This window comes from Mustela erminea, chromosome 5, assembly GCF_009829155.1.
Source record: "Mustela erminea isolate mMusErm1 chromosome 5, mMusErm1.Pri, whole genome shotgun sequence".
Classification (NCBI taxonomy): domain Eukaryota; kingdom Metazoa; phylum Chordata; class Mammalia; order Carnivora; family Mustelidae; genus Mustela; species Mustela erminea.
In genome coordinates this window covers 131,739,261-131,764,590 of record NC_045618.1, presented here as the reverse complement: position 1 = coordinate 131,764,590, position 25,330 = coordinate 131,739,261, and the positions used below count along the sequence as shown (strand labels likewise).

Sequence of the window (25,330 nt, the reverse complement as noted above, 5' to 3'; positions counted from 1 at the left end):
GCCAAGGGCAGACACTCAACCCACTGAGCCACGCAGGCGCCCCTGATCAGGCATCCTTTGTTTCTCTTCAGTAGTGACCTGGAAGCAGGGTGGTTTTGCCCCCTTGGGGTTTAGAGCTGGAAAGTGGGACAGCAGAGAGTCCCCTGGGGAAGAACCCTCTTCACAGTCATAGGAAAGGGAGATCAGTGCTAGGGGGGAACCGTGCGGAAGGGAGGTCGCGGGGTCATCCAGCACTGGTGTCCCTGCAGGAAGGAAGGCCTTCATGGCCACACTGACATCACGCTCACTAGGTACAGGCGCTGTTCCAGGTACTTTCCAGGTATTAACTAATTTAATCCTCTTCTCAGTCTTACAGGGCAAATAACATTATTATTCCCACTTTACAGCGGAGAAAAGTGAGATGTGGCGAGGTTAGGGAACTCGCCCGGTGTCACACGGCTAGTAAGGGGCAGAGCTTGGACTCCTCTTCAGATGATGGGGCTCCATCGTTCCTACTGTTTGCCTGCCTCCCTGTCCTGCCTGCAGAGCTGAGGCCCCCATCGGAGACGCCGGTGCCACGCGCCTGTTCTCGGTTTTAGAGTTTTCTCCGTTCTTCTGCTCCTTGCCTTCTGGATCATCTTATCTTTTGGAAGCTGATTTATCCACCTCATTTCAGATTCCAGGAGGGAGATCATTCCAGATGATTCCTTAGCTCCAAGAACAGGTTTGCTCTTTAATTCTCTGAGATTCACCATAGTTAATATTATGTTTTATCATCACTGGCCTGGCACCTTTCTGTCTGCCACCCCTCACCCCTTCCTGCCCATGGACTTCTGTCCCCCCACTCCTCACCCCCGTTTTCCTCCTGGGAATCTTCCCAGGCTCTGGCTCCCAAGACCTCCCACCCCCTCACGTTGATTCTCAGTCGCTGGCTACCCACTCGAACCCCATTAGTGTTCCTGGACCCTGACCCGTGAGCAGCCTTGATCCTTGACCTGCCCCCACTCACCTCTACTTTCTCTTAGTGCTGAGCCTTGTGGCCCCAGGCCTTTTGCACTCTTTACACACCCATTCCTGGCTCCCGATGCCAGCCCGGTCCAGCTGTTTGCCTAGAGGGGGGCTGGCCTTCTCAAAAAGACCCAGGGACTTTAGAGCTTCCCTTAAACTTTTATTTCTATGGGCAGAGTTCATGATGCAGATCCTGACTTTCTCTTAACCTACGTCCCACCACTTCTAATCTGTCTTCACCATTCTAGATTAAAATGATGATTATTGGGCACTTTCTCACAAGATAGCCCTGTACAAGGTTCACCCATCACAGCAAGACTGTTATTTCATTAAAAATTGTATCTTACAGAGTTACGTACAGTACACAAGGGAAGAAAATTAGAGGGGAAAACTTAGGTTCCTCTACCTTTCCTTCTTTTGGCTGAAATGATTCTTCATCTTAGTATCTTCCAAGGGGACCCAGTCTGGAATTGAAGTATATTGTGGCTTTTCTTGTGCTTGTACAAGGCAGTGCCCCAAACTGTGTGCCTAAGACCACCCCCACCCCTCGCCCCCAGAAGTCAAAACAGAGAGATACAGATGTTGGATCTCTATTTTAGGTTCTTGCCTCTTGGACCCATCTGGTCCCTATCTTTTCCAAGCCTGCTTTTAGGGAGCTGCATCAAACCTCCCCAAATCTTGGGTTTCAGAGCAGCTTGGTGTCTGCTGTGACCTCCTGAACGCTTTCCGTCTTATTCGTGACTTACTTGTCAGTCTCATCTCGGATCTGTGCATTACCCAGTTTTTCTTCATTGGCTAGTTTCCAAGTTGTTCCTGGTCAATGTCCCAAATTGCCCAAATCTTCTTGGATTCTGGGCCTGTCTTTTGAGGTCAAAGCCCCATTTGCCAGTTCTGGTCTTCTGCCAACGTATAGAGCTTGCTCTTTATTTATGCATCCCAGTTACTAATGGAGACATGGATGGTGTTTATCTTGCTTTCCGACCTCCTGGGCTCGAAGGGAAAAAAATCTCCGGGTTCTTCCCCTAAAGCTTTTTAGTGCGTAGCTCTCCTTTTCCTCCTAAATTGTTTCCGTATGGAACAAGCAGTTCGGGAGATGATTTCACCTCTTGTCATCTTTCCTATGTCTTCCTTGAAGTGGGTAAATTCCTCCTGGCTATTATTGGTTCCCAGCCACTGCCCCCCTCCCCCATTTTTATAGATCCCTAAATCACATCAAATTATTTTATTTTTCAAATCACCAAAGTTGCCTTTCAACCTTGGATTGTGAGCCAGCTCTTTCCAGTTAATGAGGACCCGGTTATGAAAAGCAGCCGCTGCAGCAGCTCTGTCTTCTGCCACCCTCCCCAGCCCCCCCCAAACACTCCCCCCACCCCAACTGTTTAGGATGACTTCGCGCTGGTGAATGTCAGCTGTTGCGATGGTCTCCTAGGAATGGCATGTGTTAAGGACTTTGTGGTTTGTATCTGAGCAGTTAGGGGCGCCCTTGCGGGGGTGGGGGTGCTGCGAGAAAAGGGGGATTTTTGCTTCTGTAGAGGAAAACCTGGTGGCTGAATCTCTGAGTGCAGCTTGCCATTGGGATGGGTTCACAGGGGAGCAGGAATGGCAAGAATTTATGGGGCTGCTGCTCCCAGGGGGTGGTTACCCCTCCGAGGGGGTCCCACAGTAGCAAAGAAACCATTATATTTTGGGATCATTTGTTAGTGTCTCATTTAGACCATCTGTATGAAAATAAACAGAAGCTGCGAGCAGAGCTTATCATTCCCGGAATAGAGTGGGGTCTGGCTTCCATCTTTCTGAGATGGTTTAGGCAGGGAAACATACAGAAGCCTCTGGAGTATTTTTCTTGGGGTCTACTGTGGGAACGAATGATCTGGAGGTGGATGATGCGTGTCTAAAACTCCCAGAGACAAATCCTTATCCCACTCGCTCAGTTTTGTTCCATCGTGACTTTATTTTTCATCGCTTGTTCATTCATTCGTTTTTACTTATTTATTAATTCACCAAGTATTTGTTGGTTACCCTTTCTGTGCCGGAGATGACGCTAGGCCCTGGGGTTCCATGGGGCAGCAACCAGCCATGACTGCTGCTTCCCTCTTGAACTCACCCCTATGCTTGCTGAGTGCCCACACGCACCTTTTGCCCAGTAGGAATTGGCCTTTGCAGTACGGGAAGGTTCCGGGGCTTCTGGCCAAGGAGGGGATTTTGTGCTGTATTTTTGCTTGGCTGCATAGTGGAGTTGTGATGCCCCCATCCCGTTAGGGGTTTGTATCCAGCTGAAACACCAGGCACAGAGCATTTCCCTGCCTCCTGTTGCCTGTCTGGTTTGACTAGCTTAAGCATCCTTTTTTGGGGGGGGGGCGGGGGGGGTGGTCACTGACTCCTTGTGGCATGAGTTCAGGCCTGGCAGAGGGGATATGGGAAGGTTTTCTCCTCTTCTGGAAAGGAAATGTGAGTTTCCTTTGTCAGCTTGGCTCAGGTAGCCTCAAATCACTCCCCACTGCCTGCCAGGTGTCCCTGTGGCTGGGCCCAGGCATTATTTTGCCACATGGAATGAGTCTTTCCATTGGGCCCTTTCTTGTTCTCCCTGGGGGAGGCCCTGGGAAATAGCAGCTCATTCAGTCTGCCCCAGAGCCACCTTCTGGTGCGGAAACCTGCAGGCCTCTCTGCATTGCAGGCCTGGCTCTGGAGGTAGGGCAGGGTGCTTTCAGTCCAGTTTAGGCTTAGGAAGGGTCACAACATCTTGACCCACCACATAGATGTCTCAGGGGCCATGTCCACATCTGGGCTCCCCCCCAGCATACCATGGGCTTGTTTGGGGAATTTCCTAAACCTGGATCTGCATGGAAGGCACAGTAGAGGGTCCTCAGTGCAAGAGAGTGATCCTTTGTTAGGGTCTAGTGTCTCAAAGTCCACCATTAAAAGATTATTAATATCTGCATATATATCTCTTGAACTCCAGTGGTGGGGCAGGGGGTACAAAAAAGACAGAGTGAGAAAGCTTTGGTTCTAAAATCCAGAGACCGGGAGTCCAGCCCTGGCTTTTCTTCTGTGTGACCTTGGACAAGTCATTTCACCCCTCTGAGCTTTAATTTCCTCATGTGCAAAATGAGGATGTGGTTAGATAAGCTCAGGGCCTCCTCCAGCTCTAAGATGATGACTTGATGTGAATGAGTCTCAGATCCTTTTCTGAAATGGCCCGGGGGACACTGGGTGCTAAGGAGGGGCGAGGGGCCGGTTGTGGGAGGCAGAGCAGGTGGAGACCAGACATAGGGCCTGGGGTACCAAGTATGAACTCGGGTGCCTGGCAGGGAACTTTGCACAAACGGCTTCATAGGCGGGTGCGCTGGGGTGCTGAGGGCAAAATGGCAGGTCCATCGTCCACTCACACACACACCCCTTTTTTTTTTTTTAAAGATTTTATTTATTTATTTGACAGAGATCACAAGTAGGCAGAGAGGCAGGCAGAGAGAGAGGAAGGGAAGCAGGCTCCCCGCTGAGCAGAGAGCCCAATGTGGGGCTCTATCCCAGGACCCTGGGATCATGACCTGGGCCGAAGGCAGAGGCTTTAACCCACTGAACCACCCAGGTGCCCCCCCCATACCCTTTTTTAAGGAAAGAGATGTCCAGCGGAAGTCTTTGAGTCTTTGTGGTTCAAGGGTGCCAATCCCTCACATGCTTTTCCCCTCAGAGTGCAGAACCTATTGAGAAAGAGACACAGGGTTGGATGGGGAAGCAAATTTCACCTTTAAAAGAGAACAGAGATGGAGAACATGGTGTGTACTTGTGGTCAAAAGGGGCTCCCTAGTGGGCCTCTGTCCTGCAAAATAGACCTGGCAGCGTGGGTGGGGACAGAGAGTTGTGGGTTATGCCCCCCGGGGGCCACTCCTGAGGGAGGCCATGAGCCCAAGACAGCATGGCCATAGGAGACCATGAAATCTGCCCAGCGGGAAAGTGTGGTCCAAGGGATGTCACATCTCCCCTGTCTCACCAAATACATCCCTCTCCGTGGGAAGAGGCTGATGGAGGTGGAAGGGTAGGACAAAGCTCCCCCAGGATTTCCAGGATCGTTAAGGTTTTGATTTTATGGCCCTATGCAGAGGGGTGGGAAAGGAGAGAAGTCCCCTTTTGCAGGACTGGAATCCTGGAGCAGCTTTGCACTAAAATATGACTTACAAGGCTGTACACATCAGATCTCCATATTCTCAGTGACTCCTGACTCCTAGGTGGTCATCAGTTGGGTGGCTGGATAGATGGATGGATAGATACGAGCCCTCGGAGGGACCAGATGAGTCTGGCTTTCTTGGTAGACATGCTTTTCTTCACTGCTATCTGTGTCTTGAAGGGACCCGTTTCTTACCCACAAGCTTCTCCCCGTAGAGAGAAGGAATGAGTTCCCTGGTGTTGACCTCTCTGACTTCTGTCTTTCTCTCATGCCTGCAGCTGTCTTCCTTTATACAGCTTCTGGGTCTGGCAGAGCCAGAATATGTGTTTGCTTGGAGAATAAAGAGACCAGGAGGGCTTTTCTAACCCAGGGCTCCGCTGGGCAGGCACCCACTAGTGCATTTCATCTTTGCCTCCGTATTATCCCCATAGAAACCAGACGCACGCACTCACCTGCACGCTTACCTTGAACTTTGACTTGCTTCATTTCGTATTCAGGGTGACTTAACAAGTATGCAGAGCGGGGTGTGTGATCTGAGGGGAGGCACCGCACCAGAGCAAAAATAGCTCCTTCTCAAACAGGTGCACCGGGGCCTGAGATCCCACGGTTGTAACCCGTTTTCTTCAGAGGCAGCCCGGTGCGGTTTAAATCCCGGCTACTCCAGTTTTAACAGTGTACCAACTTGAGCAAATTCTCTTCCTAAGCCTCGGCTTCTTCATCTGTGTAATGGGTCTGACCCTGTCTTACGGGGTCCCGGAAGGATTACCGCAGTGCCGAGCACATAGCAAATACCGAGTCAGTGTGGCCTTTGCTTGGGTTAAGCGTTGCCTTCAGTGGCAAGAATAACTTTGGTGGGAACCAACGGATCAGAGTTCTCCGCTATCACAGAATGGATGTAAAGGCAGGAGGAGCAGCTGGGCGGGAAAGGGGTTCAGGGGAACATTAGTGAAAGAAAGGAAGAGCCCCCCGCAAGGCATGGGGGCTTAAGCCTGGCTGACGGCACGTGTCCTGATCTTCTCCTACCCACTCCAGGCTGGGCTGCCGCTCCTCCTGCTATGATGCCTGGGCAGATTCCAGACCCTTCCGTGACTGCGGGCTCTCTGCCAGGGCTTGGCCCCCTGACCGGACTCCCCAGCTCGGCTCTGACTGCAGAGGAGCTGAAATACGCCGACATCCGCAACATTGGGGCCATGATCGCCCCCTTGCACTTCCTGGAGGTGAAGCTGGGCAAGAGGCCCCAACCCGTGAAAAGTGAGGTGAGCAAGCCTTGTTCCTCTGAGGGCACTCCGAGGGTAGACGCCTGGGTTACAGCCCCAGCTCCAGCCCTGCGTTCACTGAGGGACCTGAGCATTGCTGTTCTGCCTGGGGTCTGAGGACCGGTAGAATCTATGTCACTCATTAGAGATGCGGCAGCTCAGGCCCTCTCCAGAAACTTCTGCCTCAGAATCTGCATTTTAACAGTCTCTCCTGAGGAATTCACGGAGACATGTTAAAATTTGAGAAGGTCTGGCTCAGGCAGGATGCTGAACCTGTGTCTGGTTCTTCTGGAGGCCAAGGAAGGGTGATTCACAATAACAATAATGAATAATAATGTATTGGTGGTCTCTTTGGGCTGTTGGGACCATCGGGGGAGGTGGTGGGCACATGCGCATGCTTTGGAAGCCATACAAGAGAATGCCTACCTATAAAAATTATTATCGTGAGGCACCTCCCTGCCTCTTACCCGTCTTGGCCCCAGGCTGGAGCTGAAGGTAGGCACTGGGGGAGAGCGTGTGGGAAATCCGTTTCCCAGCAGCTGCTGGAGACAGGCATGGCGACGGTCACTCGGTTCCATCTGCTTTGGATAATGTTTGTAGAGGACCCGCAGGTGAAGCGCTGCCTCCACGGGTCCCTTGAGGCACAGTTCCCATGAGCCTTCTTTGCAGAAGAGCAGCGTTTCCCTGGGGACTGGTGAGAAGCAGAAGTCCTCTGCGTGGGTGAGCCTCTGCGCAGGACACGCCCCCAGCCACGTCCCCAGGGGTGGCAGTTAGTCCCAAGACCTGCCCCAGTGAGGTTCTTCATAGGCAACGGTGCCCCTGGATGTGGGTCCCTCCTGTGGCCTGGAGCTCAGAGGGCAGGACACTCAGGAGGGAGGGACTTTTGCGTGGGGACGGGGGTCTGGGTACTGCATTGGGTTTGTTATGCTACTGCTCTGCTCCCCCTGCCTCCCAATCCCCAGGAGTGCCATCAAATCTGCAAAAGGGGGTTGCGGGGGCTTGGTCAGGGGTGGCAAACTGGCCGTTTGCGGTCTGGATCTGGCTTTCAGAGGTGTTTGGTTTGGCCCGCACAGTGTTTGAAAAGAAACCTGAACCAACATTTCACCTGGAAATTTGGATTTTAATCTTTGATTACAAACTCGGGAGACCTGGTCACACGGTACCCCGCTGTAGCCTGGCGACATGGAATGAAGAGCTCTACCTCACCTCTTTCCCCCTCCAATTTGCCGCAGGCCCCCACCCCTCCCTATTGTCCTTGGTTTTGTTTCCCCTTTTGCTTTTGTTAGCACAAGCTGCCTCCATTTACCTTAACTGCTTGGCTCCGCTGGAGCAGGAGACACCTGCATGCGGTGCATTGTGGGTGCCCGTCAAAGCCTGTTAAGTTGGAGATGGAAGTTGACGGTAATTACAGTCTTCTGAGTTGATTTTGTAAATCAACGTGCTGTTAATAGCACTTCCTGGCTTTTTTAGTGCTCTGTTTTCTTTATGGAGGGCCCTCGTCTTTGGTCTTTTTGCTATTCCCTTTCCCAGGCTCATCACTTGAAAGCATCCGTTTCTGGGTCGTTCCACAGTATAATTGCCTCTGAAAAGCAGCAGCTGAGCAGTTTCACTGGGGCTCTGAGGCTGAGGGACCCGTGAAGAGCCAGGTGCCTTGGTCCAGGGCTGGCCCAGCAGGGGATTTGTCCCCGGGGGCTGAGTTACCACCCCGTTCCCTTTCTGCAGAGGGCACCCGAGGAGCTTTCTTTTTCTTTGGAAAAGGGCTTTATTTGGGTTGGGTATTTTTACATTTCACAGCCTCCCCCAGATTGGTGGCATATGCCTTGTACCTGACAGTGACGCGCTGTCTTCACAGGCCCCCACAAACGCGCACAGCCAGGCCGTGAAAATAACAAGCCGTTTTTAGGGCGTATTTGCATGTCCCCTCCCTCGCTGTCAGACTGCAGCCCCACGGGGGCGAAGAGGCAGATGGAGCCCTGCAGACACTGCTGGCATGGAGCGAGCTCAGCCCCGCACTGGGAACTGACCTCCAAATGCTTCCTAGGGCAGACCTAAGATTGGGGGAGGGTTATTCTTAGAGCAACGGAAAAATAAAGGAGGTGGGGAGAGAAACTTGCCACTGGAGAATCTTCTGTCCCGACGATTTCTTTGCACATGGCAAACTGCCTTTGGAGGATTCTTCACGTTGGCATTTTAAACTAGTAGAAGTTTCTTGAGGGATAATGAGATACTAGCTCACAACTATTAAGCATTTAAGTTGCACCGGGCCCTGTGCTAAGTACGGATTATATGATCTTCAGATTCCTTATTCCCGGATCCTGGTGATTGGGTTCTCCCCGTTTTAAGGTGGAGGAATTTGAGGTCTAGGGAGGAAGAGATGGAGACACCCAGGATCATACCGCTGGAAAGTGGCGGAGCTGGGGCTGTCTGGGGGCGCTGGCGCAGCTGCTGGGGAGGGGGCCCGGGCTGGGTGCGGTGCTAGGCGCTCTTTGTCAAGAGTGTCATGGAAGGGGTACCTGGGTGGTTCAGTGGGTTAAAGCCTCTGCCGTCTGCTGGGGTCATGATCTCAGGGTCCTGGGATCGAGCCCTGCATCGGGCTCTCTGCTCAGTGGGGAGCCTGCTTCCCCCTCTCTCTCTGCCTGCCTCTCTGCCTCCTTGTGATCTCTCTCTCTGTCAAATAAATTTTAAAAATCTTAAAAAAATATAAAGAGTTTATGGAACCCTTAGAAGTGACTGTTACCGTGATGGTGGTTTGTGCCCCCATGACAGATGAGGTCGATAAGACTTACAGAGGTCCAATGCCATGCGATGAGAAGTCAGCCCAGCGGTCAAACTTTATAGAGCCAGAGTGTTAACCTTAGACTGTGCTGCCGCCACCGCCCACCTCCCCACGGCTCTCTAATCCTTCCATGTGTCTAATCAGCCCGCGCTCAGGCTGGGGAGGCCAGATGAACCCAGCCTTCGCCATGCTCCATCATTCTGAATGCACAGCCCTGTTAGTGCTGAATCCTGCACTTCTGGAGCCTTGTCGTCCCCCAGGCCCCGGAGAGAGAGCTGGCCGAACTGGCCGGCGGGCGGTCCGCCTTGCAGAGGCCAGCGTTCCCTTGGGCCGTGGCCAAACACACAAAGCATTTCGGTAAAGGAACATTGGAGGAATTAAGTTAAACGACAGGTTTTGTAAATGATAGAGTGCTTTGTGCTGATGTTGTTATTATTATGTGGTTGACACTTGAATTGTTTTGTGCCAAGAGCTTGGCTGCAGTCCGCTGGTCCAGCAGATAGTGCTAAGCAACTACTGTGTGCTTGGCCCTGTGCCAGGCACTGGGAACTGAACCATAAACAAAGGAGAGGAAGCCCCCTTCTCTTGGAGCTGTATATCAGAGTCGGGGGCACCCAGAAATGCAAATAGACGAAGTAGTGTGTGATGTAAAAGGTCAGGTAGTGGTCAGTATTGTGAGGACAAATTTAGCCGAGCAAGCACATGGAGAATGGCCAGAGGGCTCGTTTGGATGGCTGGCTGGGGATTCTGGAGATGTCATATTCGGGGGGATGGAATTTCTAGAGCCGATGCTTCTCCCTAGCCTCTTTGTTCTTCTTGCCTTTCCAACAGTCCTTTTCAAGACAGCTGTGCTCTCTAGCTTTCTCCAGAGTTGTCCTTCTTTGGCATTTCATTCTGTAGCCCCTTCCAGCCGGACTCCTCAGCCAACTAGCCCCTATTGGCCTGAAGATCTTAGCCCTCCCCAGGGCATCTCCGAGTGCGCTGCTGGGCCCACACCCTGCCTCTGTGCCTGGAATGCATTTCCAGCATGGACAGAGGGAGACCAGAAGCCCCCCCCCCCCCTTGCACACATGAGGGCACATACACACACACTTAACCTGCTAGAGGGGACAGCTCACCCTCTGGTCCACTCTGCAGGGCCCTGGAGGACATTCAAGTTCAACGGGGTTTGGACTGGATGACCTTTTAGGAAAGAGGCTGCAAACCATCATTCCATGGGCAAGAGTCAGCCTACGGATGAATCTCATTTGGCCCTGACTGTGTGGTTTCATTTCTTGCCCTTTTTTTTTTTTTTTTAAATTTTTAAAAAATTGAATGTGTTGTTAGATTTAAAAGCCAGGAAATGTGGAATTTCTGGCTCCTTTAAAAAAAACCCAGAATATCTGGTCAGTCCAGGCCTACACCCTCATAAACACCAAGAAGCTAGAGCTGAGTAGCAAATGCTCACTGTATTAGCACAAGCCTTTAGTTTGCCACAGTCCCCACTATTCCCTGTTGCCTTCCACACAGCCTGCTTTTGAGTGTGTGTCCTGTGTGTAGGCCCCAAAGACGGGGATGACATCTTACATTTCCTTTTATTTCCACCACATTGTGTGCAGTCCCTTGCATGGATTGTATGTTTGATATGTGCTTGTTGGTTTAAATGTTAATTAACTGTGTCAACTTAGCAAGTCCCTTAACTTTCTACCTCTTGATTGCTGTATCTCTCAGTTCTTATCTCCAAACATTGTCCGTTTGTTTTTTATTTCTGGACTTTAGGGACTTTAGGCAGAAAAGAAAGAAAGAGAGAGAGAAAGAGAGGAAGAAAGAAAATCATGAAAATCAAACCAACTGTTTCTAAAACTTAGCTAATCATCAAAACTGCTTGCAAAACTTGATAGATGCAGATTCCCAGGCCTGACCGTCGGCCCATGGACTCAGAAGCTATGAGAGCAGAGTCCACGGAATCTGTATATTTAGTAGGTTCAGAGATTCCTCAGCTACACTTGGGGACCTTTTACTGCTTATACCTCTCCTTGGGCTCTTCTGATCCTTGATTGGGGGCATTCCGAGGGCTTCACCTTGAGGAATCAGGGTGCGCATCCCCTCCTGGGCTGTCTTTCCAGCACACCTTCCATGTGGAGACTGGGTCCGCGTCCTTGTCATTCTCAGAGCAGGAAAGACCTGGCCGTTTGTGAGTTTCACACTGGTCATTACCCAACATCTACCAGGGCCCCCCCCAAAAACACTGTGGGGCTTTTCACCACTGATGAAGTATGAATCTGAGTCTGTGGGCTACTGGGTGGTCTTGGAAGGTGTGCTCATCCTTGGCCACGGGTGGTCATCCCAGAGTTGGTGCACCAAACTGTTCACCCGTGTTTAGCCTGAGCATGTGCAGAGTTACCCCAAATCATCTGATGTGCTGGGTAAACGTTGGCGTAAGCACGCTTGTGTTTTTAGTGATTTAAAACATAAAAGCAGCCCACTGACATTTTTTAGCAAGCTTTGCATAATTGGTTTTTAATTTGCGGCTCTTTGAAATAGCATTGGCCTTCTTTCCCCTGACTCAGACACTTTTTCTGTCTCATACTTGTTTGGCAGAGAGATCCAATCTGTCCCTTCTTGGAACAGGAATCTCCCAGCTCATCTTTGAAATCCTGACTTTCCGCTTTAGTTCCGTCACTTTGTTAGCACGCTGTCAAGAGCCGTTAGCTTTTTTATTTCCTTTAATAGTTTCATTTGAGGGAGAGCGAGCGATCACTATAGGCCGCTCTGGATGTTTTTATCGTTGACCCCCGTGTTACCGAGTCCCCTGGGATGCAGGACCCCAAGCCTTCACAAGGGTTCTGATGCTCTGGGTTCACCTCATCGGTTGGTCACACCTGCTGTTGTTTGAGGGCAGTGTCCCTTGGAGAGAGGGTGGTGGGGACATGGCTGCGTCTGTGTGTCCTTAGAAATCAGACACCTCTGCAAAGTGCAGGGAGTCCTGTGCTGCCTTCTTAGAGTCTCTGCCTTAAGATGGGGGTAATCTTAGTACTCACCCCTTGGGGCTGCTCTGATGAGCAAATGAACGAATTCAGTTGGAAGGTCTCACGTAACGCCGGGCGCTCAGTAAGATACACAACAAACATAGGACAGAAATGTGCTTCACTTTTCCAAGGTGTTAATTATGCAAGTTACTTTGGATTATCGATTCCAACACTGTTCCTTGGGCTTTCATTTCTTTGAGGGTAATTTGCCCTTGGATATGGTGAGTGGCCCGAATGTGTGGAGGTCCCAGGTGTCACGGGTACAGGACACCATTCTGGCTTCCTAACCCAAGGGTCTGCTTCTGGAGCCTGGAAAGAGCTCCGGACTTGGGCTCAAGTTTCTGGGTTTGAAGTCTGGCTCCTTCGCTTACTCCCTGTAGGACCTTGGACAGGTCGGCTGTCTCGTTGAGCATCAGTTTCTTTCTCTATAAAAAGAGGAAACTCATACTCACCGAGTTGCATCATGAAGATTAATTGAGGCGCAGTGTAAAACGATGACCTTGACTCCAGCACAATATGATTGTAAATTGCCTCTTCTAGGGGCTGCGGCCCATGTGCAGTGAATCACACCACACATTCTGACAGCATTGGCCTTTCCAGTGTGTTGCACCTTTGACCTGGATTTCGGGGAAGCAAGCAGACCTTCCTGTGTCTGGTTGTTCATGCAAGAGTCATGCAGCCAGTTTTAGTTACCGCCGCACACTGTAAATGAGAAGGCCCTTCGACCCTCTGTCTTCTCCTAAGCTGCTTTGTGTGACCCTTATCTTGTTTCCTGTGGTGTTAAGGTCAATGCTAGAGTCCGTGAGCCATCAGTTTTTTTAGCAGCCGTACAAAGTGGCCTCTTCTGTTAAGGCTGGCCGTCTTTCTTTGGTGTCCCCAGGTCCACTGGCAGCCTGGACTCAGAGTTGGGAAAGTGGGTCATCTCGCCGGTGAGCTCCGCTGGCTGAACAGCGCTGGAGCCAGCCAAGCTGCTCTCCCTTCTACCACGTCCCCAAGACACAAGACCACTTGGCCTGAGGTTGGAGCTCTGAGACCTGGGACTTACAGGCAGATTTGGGCAGGCTGCAGGTGCTGGGAGTCAGGTCATGGGCTTCCTCTGGGTTTAGCAGCCCCTTGAGGCTGTGCACATTGTGCCCGTGCTGGGGCTCTGTGTGCTCTGCTTAGCGGCTGTGGCTGCAGGGGTCCCCTTCGCTAAGCACGGTGCCTGTGCGTGTTCTGGATGGCAAGCTCCCACACAGTTTGGCTCCATAACCCTTCTTCCTGCCCCTCCCCACAGCCAGCACCAATAGAAAAACTTGGCTCTTTGGAGGCACTGTAGCAAAGCAGGACTGTTGCATTGGAACAATTGGGCTCTGGAGAGGTTACTAGGCATTTGAACTTCAGTTCTGCCTTTGTATAAATGGGGGAGACAGGCCCCTGTCTCACACCAGATGCAAAAATTAGCTCAAAATGGATCTAAGACTTAATATAAGAGCTAAAACTATAAAACTCTTAGAAGAAAACAGCTGTTAATCTTTGTGAGCTTGGATTAGGCAATGATTTCTTAGATAGGACACCAAACTACAAGCAACAAAATAAAAAACAGGTACATCTGACATCGTCAAAATTAAAAACTTTTGTCCTTCAAGGGACATAAAGTAAAAAGATAGTCCACAGAACGAGAGCAAAGTTTTGCACATTATAGATCTGATAAGGGTCTCGTATATAGAATATGTAAAGAGCTATTACAACTCAATAATAAAAGTGGGTGATGCGCATTTCTTCAGAGAAGATACATGAATGACTAATAAGCACAAGAAAAGATGCTCAACATCATTAGCCATCAAAGAAATGAAAACCACTGAGAGACCACTTCACATCCACTAGGATGACTATACTAAACTTGTAACAAATATTGTAACAAATATTAGTGACCCTTTGGAGAAGTTGTAATCCTCATACTCTGCTGGTGGGAACATAAAATGGTGCAACCACAGAAAATAGTTCTCAAAAATTCCACTCCTAGATAGGTACCCAATAGAAAGAAGCAGATGTCCATGCAAAAACTTGTACATGAATGTTCATAGAAGTATTATTCACAATATTTCAAAAGTAGAGATGACCCAAATGTCCATAAGTGGAAGAACAGGTTAAAAAATATGATCTACCCATACAGTAGACTATCACTTGGTCATGAAAAGGAATAAAATACGGATACTTGCTACAACATGGATGAACTTGAGAACATTTACATTTAGTGGAAGAATCCAGTCACAAAGAACCATGTGCTGCAGGATTCCATTGATAGGAAATGTCCAGAATTGGCAAATCCATAGAGATGGCAAGGAGAACCATCCCTGGGGCCTGGCGCTGGGGGAGATGGGAGAGGTGGGGAGCGGCTGGTAAGGAGCGTGGGGTTTCTTTTGGAATTCATGAAAATACTCTAACATTTATGGTGGTGATAGTCACACAACTTTGGGAATATACTGAAAGCCATCAAGTTGTGGACTTCAAGAGGGCAAATTGGTGAATTTCATCTCAATAAAGCTGCTTTAAAAATGAGGAAGGATAATATCTATGTCACATAGGTGTGGTGAGGATTCGAAGACATAATGCTGTAAATGGCCTGGCATGTATCCGGGCTCCAGAATTCGTAGCTATAGTGATTAAAACCCCCTATTAAGCCAACAGCGGTGAAAAAACCAGGATCTCATTAGGGGCATTTTCTCCTCTTTTCCTTTTTATTGCTAGGGGCCATCCAGAAGCAACGAGAGCTATCTGGCAGGATTGTGTATGGAACTTGGGAGGAAATATGGAGTAATTCTGCCTACTCATTAGAGTCCCCTGGAGAGTTAAAAAAATATATATATATAGACATGAATGGAGCCTAGAGACTGAATCAGTTGGTCTGGGTGGAGCCAGCAGGTGGCTGTAGCCTGTGGCCGTTGGTGGAAACCTCTGGTGCCATATAAACCGGCCCAGGTCTTTGAAGGAGTGAGGACATCTGGGTTCAGGATAGAAGGCTCACGTGAGCAATGCACTTTATAGTTTGCAAACTGCTTTTGTAGACATCATCTCTTTTGATCTGTTTAACAACCGTACAGCGGGTGGGTGTTATTGGTGCCATTCGTTGTGAGAGAACTGAGATTTTGAGAGGTTAAGTCACTTTTAAAGCATAATTTTATTCTGTGCTTTTTTAAAATCAAGACCCACACACATGCTCATACCTATTAGTTATCAAATCTAACGCTTTGGGGAGCACCACGGGGGCGATGCCTGCCACCAGGTTAATTGACTTTGTGTAGACTTCAGAACAGAGCTTTTCCTGCTACTCCTCTTTAACTGATGAGCAAGCAGGGCAAGCTGGTACAGTGTGATTTACCTGTGTCCGTATTCACACACGTGCCACTGGTAATTACGGATCGGCGTGTGCAAGGGAACATGAGATGGGAATAATTTGGATCCTGAGGCTGTCAGAAATCCGCAGCTGTTCCCCATAACCTCGGAGCGAAAGGCTTTACATCAGTCACCACACACCTTATTGTTCTCACTGAATGACTACAGTAAGTCTGTGATACAATGTGAGCCCCTTAATAAAATACCGCCTGTGTCTGTTTAGTATAGCGTGGTATTATCTGAGCAAGAGACTTCTGCTGCCGAAACCAATCGGAAATCCACTGGCTCACGTTGGCGCACCTCCAAGTGGGGTCTGCAGAGCAGTGGACCAGCATCCGGGAGCACGTTAAAAGTTCTTGGGTCTCATTCTGAGACCACTGAAGCAGCTGTTCTAGAAGGTGGAGTCCAGAAATCTGGGAGGAAACAAGCCCTCCGGGGCATTCTGATGCTCTCTGTGGTTTTTGTTTTGTTTTTAAGATTTTATTTATTTATTTGAGAGAGAGAGAGAGATTGAGAGAATAAGTGGGGGCCAGGGGAGGGGCAGAGGGAGAAGCAGACTCTCCGTAGAGCAGGGAGTCCGACATGGGACACTATCCCAGGACCCCAGGATGATGACCTGAGTCGAAGGTGGACGCTTAACCCGCCGAGCCACCCAGGCGCCCTCTCTGCAGGTTTAGATGACCCTAGCGTCTCTTCCAGCTCCGACTGACCATGATCCTCTCTGAGAATGCTACGAGGGTCTAAGAACACGTTTTTCTCGACAGCGATCTCAAACTGTCTGGAGGGACCTGCACGCCATCAGCTGTCCATTCATGTGTGCGGCACCTGAATTTGTGTGAGGCGGGAAGCCCTTCTGAGTTTGCAGACATTTCCAAACCAGTTATTTCCAGGTATTGAGAACCTCCCCACTGCCAGCATTCACAGCCTAAGGGATTTCTGAATTAATGAAGCTGCTTTATAGTTTCAGAGGGAGGATCAGATAAGCTGTTCATTGCTGTAGCTGGCTAGAGTTCTCGGGGCTTTGCTCGGAGAACCTGGGGCTGGGGGAGCTCTCTGGCTCCACACCACCCCCACCTCACCCCCACCCCACCCCCACCCCTACCTGCCTGCGTGCTGCAAAGCCCTTCCTTCCCCATCTCTCAACTTTTATTGCATCCATTTCCTTACATGTATCACCCATGGTGAAACCCCTCCATCCTCCGGGCCAAGGCATCCCTGGCTGTGAATTCATCTGGTCGCGTCACCTGGGTGGGATTTTTATTAGCCAGAGTTCAGGACCCGCAAAATAGAGGTCGCCTGTTCTGCTCAGTGATTTGTCTGTTATCTATGCCTTATGCCTGAAAGAAATTGGCTGAAATCCGTGTTTTAGCTGCACACCCTGCATACAGATGAAACCGAACAGCATTGGTGGAGAATAATTAAGCCAAGGACCTTGATTTTCACCTTCATGATGAAAGACAAATGACTTCCAAGGCTTTAATAGGATGATGGTACTTGAAACGTTCTACTACTTTGGCCAACTCGGGACTTTGAGAACAGCTCTGCTCATGAAAATTCTTTGCAACAACTGCATTTTCATTTAATTGTAGGTAGTCATTTTGCAGGAGCTCTTGTCTGTGTTTTTTTTTTTTGGTTTTTGGTTTTTTTTCTTTTTTTACCCCAGTATAATCAAGGCATATTACACTGCTGTTGTTAAAGAATTGGTTTTAACTGTGTTCTTAACTCTTTTCGAGAAAATTGATTTTCCCTGCCAGATATATTCTGCTCCTTTCCAGTCTTTTGGGGGGTGGGGAGAGTCTTGTGGGGGACACTGTTTCTCTCTCTTTCTCATCTTTTGAATCGAATGTCAATTGGGCAAGAAAATTGACTGATGGCCTCGTGGGAAACGAAACCTCACCAAACCATAAATATGAAACAGGCCTGAAAAAGACGTATTTCAACAAAAGCCATCATTCTTCAAATAGCTCTTCTCTAGCAAAAGGTTTTCCTGACAATCATCAGCTCCTTTCTGTTCAGTGCTAGACTCTCCATCCCGGCCAAGGTGATTTTTCCCGTGTCTCCAGGCCCCCAGCTCCCTTTTGCAGGAACAGCATTTGTGCTTTTCTCGGCTGGACCATCCACAAATGGGTGTCACCCTGCCCAGCTGGCTTGTTCAGGCTTTGTTCCAAACACAATGCTGTCTTTTCTTAGCAGTGGAAAGGGGCTGTTCTCCGCTGCTTTCTGAGAGAATGGCCCTTTCCTATTCTGCTCATAGAAACCAGCCCCAAGCCTCAGCAGCTTATTGTTTTCCAGGTTCTCTTAACCCAGGAGAAGGTTCTTACTAAGGACAGGGGGCTGGGAGGGCCAAGGTCAGAGGGATGCTTTGTCTTGCTGAGATGTGTGGCGACTGAGAAGACAGTTCAGTTGGGATTGATTCCCCACCCTGCCCTAAACGCCCCCCCACCCCCTCCCCCCCCCCGTGGGCTCTGATGCCCCAACAATGGCAGCAGCGTCAGGCTTTCAGTACAAAAAGAAAGCGTTCCCTCCCTCTAGAAGGTGTTTAGGAAGTGGTGGTGGTCAGATGGCTCCTGCCACCATCTGACCGGGGACGGAGGCAGACTTCCTCCCCTTCTTTGAGCTTGAGCTTCCTGGCCTGTGGGTGCCGCAGGGTGCTAGGATCTCTAGGTCTGCTCAGTTCCGGAACCTCAGGATGGGGCTTACTTTGCAGCCCCGCCACTCCCCGCCACTTCCTGTGGACGCCGAGTGCGAGTGCGCTGAGCCGGTGCCTACCCACCTGCGCTCGCAGCCAGAGGAGGCGAGTGAGTCATCCTGGCAGGTGGAGGCCTTGCCCCTGGCAGCTCTTGCTCACTCAGAGCCTTCACCTGGTGGCTGGCTGGGCTGGCTTGATGCTTTGAGTGAGCCCGGCACCCACCACGTGGGTTTGCTCCTAGGTGGGTGTGTTTGCTGTAGCCTGGCCATGGGGGCATCCGGGCTGAAGTGGAGAGGGCACGGAACGGGCATGAGGAGTCTCGCCCAGGTCACCAGCTCTGTGGATCAGGCCTCCTTTTAGCAAACATTTAGTGAGCACTCCGGGTGGCCACAAACTCAGCGAGGTGCAGAGCACACAGAAAGCCAACGAGACACGCGTTGTGCTCTCACAGAACTCCCAGTTTCAAGGAGGGGGCAGAAACTTAGGTCACAATACAGCATGACAGGGTCCAGGATAAGCTCAGAGTTCTATGGGAGCCCAGAGCAAAAGGATACCTCCTCAGCCTGGAAGGGATGAGAACCAAGGAGGGCTTCCTGTAGGTGGTGATGCTTGATCTGAATGTACAGGGTGAGAAGAAGCCAAGGAGACAGCAAAGGCATGTGGCCTGCATAGTGTGGGGTATGGAGAGGGTCTGGGCCGCAGTAACATGGGGGCGGTGGGACAGATGGCAGCTGAGACCAGAGTTCATGAGGCCAAGTCAAAGCCTCCCTTACTTGACACATTAAGGGGCTTGAGCTCTATCCTGAATCGAATGTCAATTGGGCAAGAAAATTGAGGACCCAAGACCGGTAACTGGGTCAGATTTGCATTCTCGAAAGATTCCCCTTCCGTGGCTGGGATGGAGGATAGGGCTGTGCAGGGTCAGGAGGCCTCCTAGGAGGTCTAGGAGAGAGAGAGAGATGGAAGGAAGGCCTGGAAAGTGGCAATGGGGAAAAGGAGGATTCAGGATGTAGAGTGGGACGGCCTGGGTAGCCAAAACTGGACATAAAAAGAAGGACACATGAGTGAGCCTGGAGGCCTGAAGGTCTCCGTCCAGTGAGCACGTAGGCCACGGTGCCAGCCTGGGGCAAGAGTAGAAGGAAGTAGCTCATCAAGGATAAAGACTTTGAGGGGCTGAGGGACATCCAGATTGAACACCCAGACCATCAGCTGGATGTTTGGCCTCATGCCAGAGATCTGGTTGGCATTCGTACACAGACGGCGGTCGAAAGCACAGTGATCTGTGGCTGGTGCACGTGGAGTGAGAAAAGCCACAGGCCAGGGGTGGGACCCTGGGAGACATCAGCCTGAAGGGGACAGGAAGAGGGTCCTGGGCAAGGGACAGAAAAGGAGAGGCCAGAGAAGTAGAAGAGGGACAGACGAGGTCAGGGTTGTGCTTCCAGAGCACAGAGAATTCTAGAAAGAGGGAGTCAGGTGGAGCCAGAAGGCCCCGGGGGCAGGGGGGAGCTGAGCAAGCAGCATCCTTTGGACTCGTCAGTGAGGACCCAGGCCCTACCCTCGAGCATGAGTCTTGGAGGAAACCACTCCCTTCTCTGGGGCTCAGTCTTCTCATCTATAAAATGCAGGGGTTGGCTTAGGGGTTTCCCCTTTCTGGCTCTAAGAGTCTGTGAAGTGACTATTTCTGAAACTTTTTAAAAGGGAAAAGGTATCCTTCCCACATCCTCCTGCCTCTCCCCTCAGTCAGACCAACACTGCTCTTGAAGGCTGGGGGAGTAAAAACCCAGGGAGGTCAGAGCTGGCTGCCGCCTGTGGGAGCTTTGACTCCAGCCCCCTGTCAGAAGGCAGTGTGACGTCATGGATTCGGAGCCCTGTCTACTCCTGGCTTGGCAACCTTGGGCTGACCTTTGCCTTGTTTCCTCGCCTGGGAGAGACACCCCTAAAACCCCCCTTGCAAAGAAAGGTGTTAAAGGTTAGCAAGAAGTAGGCAATATTGTGTTTATTAAAGATGAGCCAGAGGATGGGAGAGAGAAACTGATTGGCCCACGGTCCTGGAGGGGGACATCTCGGTGACTAGAGCCAAGTGTCTGAGGACCCACCCTGCCGGAGTCTGTCCCCTGCTGGGGGTCCTTAAATCAGCTGCCCACACAAGTTCAGCCCTTAAAGTGTTCTTTTCAAGATGGAATTTGTTGCCAACTTTGAAAACTGGAAGATTTTACTTAAAAACTCATATTTTCATCAAGCCTTGAAAACTTGGAAGATCTGTCCGTGCTGAGACCATGCAGCCAGTGTGGGGCCAGCTGGGGTGTTCCTGTCTGCAGACCCCAGCCCCGTCCAGCCCTCTTCCCTCACTAATGGTTCCTTGCTTGGCCCCTGGAGGTGACTAGAGTTTGCAACTCGAGCCTTAGACTGACCATTTGGCTTGAATTTTCTCTTACGGCCCTGCCCAGGATTTCACAGCTGACATCCAGACTACGGCCGTTGAGAGAGGGGGAGGCTTGCTGGAGAAGACAGGAGAGGAGGGCAGAAGGTTTCCAGCGGCTCGGGCCCTGGAGAGATGCTGATGGAAAGGGGGGCTTGGCCCCTGCGGGGTGGGGGTGGTGGGGTCAGCCAGGGTGTTGGACGGAGGCCCCCGGGGTTTCCTCATTCCTCCCTCGGGGAGGAGGAATTGTGGAGGAGGAGGATTGTGGGCCTGGCCCTGCTGGCTTGCAGAGGTCTTGCCCCTGAACTGCCCTGCTCTGTGTGTGGATGCGTGGCTGGACAGGGGAGTGGCGAGGAACCGCAGCCTGGGCTCAGCGCAGCCGTGTTTATGTGGGGGAATGTCTGGTATGTTTGGTATTTGGGTGTTTACTTCCCAGGGTGCTCGTGGGTCCCTGGTGTTGAAATGTGGCTCCTCCGTGCCGTGTGGCTCCTGTGGGGGGGTGGGACCCTAGTGTGCCCGGCTGGGGCTTAACATGGAGGCTGTAGGGCTGCTACGGACAGCTTGTGTGCCTTAAAGCACCCTCAAGCCTGCCTCCCTCCACGTCCCCCCCCTTGGGTCTCCTGTGCCACATTCCACCACATGGGGGGTGGGTGTGCCCCAGGCTGTGCCAGCACTGCCTCCCTACCTCACCTGGGAAGGCAGGCCGGAGATCTGGCACGTGGCGGACACGCCCTGTGTCCCAGGCCCTGGGCTAGACTAGTTCTGGACTAGAACTCAGTCCTTGTTACAAGCTTGGGCTGTAGTGCTCAGTGCTTTCCTTGCACGGGGAGACTCAGAGGCCCAGAGAGGCCATGTCTGGGCTCAAGTCTGGGCTCCAGACTTGCCCAGGAGCACACAGGCCTCGGAGGCCCTGAAGGCTGGGCTGACTGCCCTGATGCCCTGAGTCTCCACTCGGCCTGCTTCTTTCTGTCCGTGCTATGGTTCCTAGCGCATGACATGGCCTCTCAGACCTCCGGCCCTCTGGCGAGTGTTGGGGGCTTGTCGCCTGCCTGACTGCGCTCGCCTTCATTGCTCCGTCCGTGGGAGAGCGGCCCTGTGTCCGGCGCCCCGGGTTACACAGCGTCATCGCTTGCTCTTGTCCTATCTCTTTGTCGGCCCTGCCAGATATATTTTTGGAAATGCTTATGAAATATCAGAATTCAAAGTCAAGTCTGGGCGAAGGTTGCCACCACGTGAAAGCCACATGGCCTGCGAGAGGGGAGTGGCGGGGGGCCCCTCCTCAACGCCGGTCAGCTTGGACGGGACCCATCCAGCGTTCCTTGTGCAATGAATTGTATTTATTTTAAAAGACCCAAATCGGAAAGAGAACAACATAGTCATGGCCCTCAGAGCCAGGGGATGAGGGCCGTGACAGAGACCACCAGCCCTTCAAAGAGCAGGAGGCACTTGGGCCCTGAGGCCAAAAGGCCTGGATCGAATTGGTCCCTGCCTCCCAGGCAGCCTTGATATCTTTGCTTTCTCATCTGTAAAAATGGGGGAGGGTAACAGGACTGTCCTAGATGGTCTCCTGAGACCGATTAGCCTCCTGGGACTTCTAGGCCCAAGGATTTGATGATGCCTGCTGAGGTGACCCACCTCTGTTTGCTCAAGTCCTTCTGCAGCCCAGCTCTGCCATATTCTCAGTGTTCTAGAAGCATGGCTCCTGGGTAGCAGTGATTCCCCCCCCCACCCACCCACCCACCGAATCCCTGGGGGACACCTTCTGCTCCTCCATTATTATCTGGCATCACCTGATTTCCTAAGGAAGAGACCCTGGTGTCCCAGAGGCGGAAACCTTCTCAAACTCCCTTCAGGCCACAAGAGGAATTTTTCAGGGTAGTTTCAGGGGTATGCATCAGGGATCCAAGGGGCAGGACCCAAGGGCCCCTCCAGGGGTGGAATCCAGAGGATTCTCCGCATGTGCTTTCTGTCTGTCCTCTCGGCCTGAATGAACCGCCGACCTCTGTTCATGCGTCTGTGTTCCTCTTTCTAAAGGCTCTGCCTGTCTCTGTATTTCTCTCTTTCCTCTCCATCTCTGTCATCACCTTCTCTGTCAGGAGCCCCCCCCCCCCCTCTCTGGACGGGGTGAGGCAAACAGGATACCCTGCAAGAGGCCGTTGAAGGAGGCAGTCAGTCTCGGGTGGCGGCGCTGGGCCTGCGTGAGCTCGAGAATGAGCGCCTCCTTCCCTGTGTGTCCTGGGCGCCTCCCTGGCCGCACCCCGGGGCCTGGCCCTGCTTTCCTCTCTGTCACCCACTCCCTCTTTTTGTCTCCCCGATGCCCCTCTCTGGTTGAGTGTTTGTTTCTGTCCCGACACAGGGTGTTCGGTTTCTGCTCGTCTCCGAACATCAGATCCGTATCCTGGTCTTTCTGCTTCTCAGGGCCCAGGGTTGAAGGTGGCTGCCCCCCGGCCCAGCAGCCCGATTTCAGATTTCCAGGAGCGAACACAGCCCAGCTTGGTCAGCCGTTCACACCTCGTCCAGTCAGCCGTGGTCAGGGGCTCACGTCCCCCAGCCCCACAGCAGAGCTCTGAGAACAGCCTCTCTGAGGAGGGACTGCCTGGCAGGAGGACCCTCTCGGCTATGGGTCCCCAAGCCTGTCCCTCCAATGGAAGTGTGGCACAGGGGCCAACGAGAAGTGTGGCACAGGGGTACCCCTCTCTTCTCACCCCAAAACACCGACAGCTTTGCCCTGGGCCTTCCTGGGAACTGGGGAGAGCTAGAGCTCACTTTGAGAACAGGCACCCATCTCCTGGGTCTTTAAATGTGTCCAGCTGCCTCCCTCTTAAATATTCTCATAAATTCCAGCTGTATCTGCAGAAAACAAATCGTCATGCCCCATTTTGGGGTTCCAGTTTTAGAGGGCTGAACTGTGTGTGGTGAGAACACTGCCTGCTGCCTCACCTCCTCCCGGCCAAGTGCTTGAGGGACCCTAGGGCACATCGGAGCTGTGGAAAGTAGCCTTGACCTGTGGGGAGAGAAGCCTGGGAGGAGGGTAGAGGCCGTGGCAGCGGTGCAGGGTGGTCTCCCTTCTGGCCCAGGCAGGGGACACAGAGTGCCCGTGGGGGAAGAGAAGGCTGAGGGCACTGCCCAGCTCCCTGCTTATTTTTGGCAGGACTTCAGCTGCCGTTTTCTAAATGTTCCCGGAGGGCTCTTGTGTAGCGGCAGGAGGATTTGGAGAAGACGCGGTGTCCGTGGGGGAGGTGTGGTCGTGGGGCTTCGGGCCATTTCTGGCTTTATTGGGAGATGTCAGCTGAGAGGGAGCAGGGGTGCAGGAGAGGCCTGGGGGGTGGGCTTGAAGGCTACTGGGGGGCCGTGGGACTTTAGCAGGGGTTAATCTTCACTGCCCAGCCCAGACTGTGTCCGGGCCTATTCAGGATTTGTGCAGACCCGCTGTACGCATCAGGGGCCTGCCCCGGATCGAGGCTCTGTGGTCCATGTGCTTCTGGGGAAGACAGGACTGAACCCCCAACCTTTGCTGGCCTCCTGTAGGCAGACCAAAGAGGCCAACCCTGGTGGAAAAGGCTTCTTACTAGCACCAAGGAAAGGCTTATGCAGAGACAAACACAGGCAATAAATCGCTTTTATAATTCTAGAATCCAAACCCGTGCCATCTTTTCCTGGCATCTTTTATTTCATTCATTCAACTAACATTTGCGGAGCCCGTATGAAGCGCCGTGTTCTGGCCAGGTGTTGGGGCTGCTCAGGTCCCCCATCCTTCAGCCTAGCGGGGAGGACAAATATGACGGGACATGAGAGAGACTCTTACAGTGGGGTACTCAGTGCTGCGGCAGCACAAAGCAGTTAATTCTGTCTGGGGAGTCAGAAGAGCCTTCCTGGGAGAGGTGACATTTGCTCTTGAAGGTGGAGTAAGAGTTCAAGGAGGAAAGGAAGGTCATCTCAGGAGGGTCCAGCTGGCGTGGAGAAGGGGGAGACATTTGGAGAGAGGGTGATGGCTGGAGGGGGTGGATGAGGCGGGACAGGGAGGCTGGAGCAGTCCCCCATGTGGGCATCAGCCTGGCCCAGCTGAGCTCTTAAATGCCCAGCACTGAGCCCCTTCAAATCTGTGGCAGGAGCAGCTTCCGTTTGTGTCTGGCTCTGTGCAGGTCTGGTGGTGGGGTCTTGGAGGACAGAGCTTGTATCTCCTGGGAAGTGGCTTCCCTGCCAGGACCCCGGCTTGCCCCGGCCCTGTGAGCCCTGCACTCTGCCCGGGTTGCACACATCACCTCGGCAGTTTGTGGGCAAACCCTCCTGGCCGAGGGGAGATTGCACTGCCAGCCACTTCCTCCAGTTCCTTCCCTCTGCCTGTCGTCACGGTTACCTCGGCGGTGCTGGGGGTGAGGTTGAGGTTGGGTGGAATCAATTTTGTCCGGGTTTCTATTTTCCCAGATGCAGGTCAGCCAAAGGGGCTGTCACTTCTGGTTCTGTTTCAAGGGAGGCCAAGGGGCTGGGAGGTGCTTGGGTGTGGCGGTGTTGACAAGGAGCCTCTCCCGCCAGCCTCCCAGGAGGGGTGGGCGTGGGTCAGGGAAAAGCTCAGAGGTGGTGGAGAAGGAGAAAGGGCTGCCTCACCAAGGCCTGTGCCGATGGCCGTGGGTGCTGGTCTCCAGCCAGGCTCTGGGTCC

General features: G+C 52.0%; 1 protein-coding gene across 8 annotated transcripts in view; it reads left to right on the top strand.

Moving 5' to 3' along the window:
- Nucleotides 1–25,330, top strand: part of JDP2 (Jun dimerization protein 2) — a 65,970-nt gene that overhangs the window by 4,774 nt on the left and 35,866 nt on the right. For 6 of the 8 annotated variants that reach the window (XR_004286144.1, XR_004286145.1, XM_032344889.1 and 3 more), the window contains exons 2-3: nucleotides 6,182–6,405; nucleotides 13,070–13,207. Coding sequence is in view for 5 of the 8 variants with exons in the window: in XM_032344889.1 (XP_032200780.1) it covers nucleotides 6,182–6,405; nucleotides 13,070–13,207 (362 nt within the window). In the remaining 3 variants the exon portion in view is untranslated. Of the gene's footprint in view, nucleotides 1–6,181; nucleotides 6,406–13,069; nucleotides 13,208–16,328; nucleotides 16,455–25,330 lie in introns of those variants that run through there. The other 2 variants (XR_004286146.1, XM_032344886.1) reach the window with 2 other exon arrangements.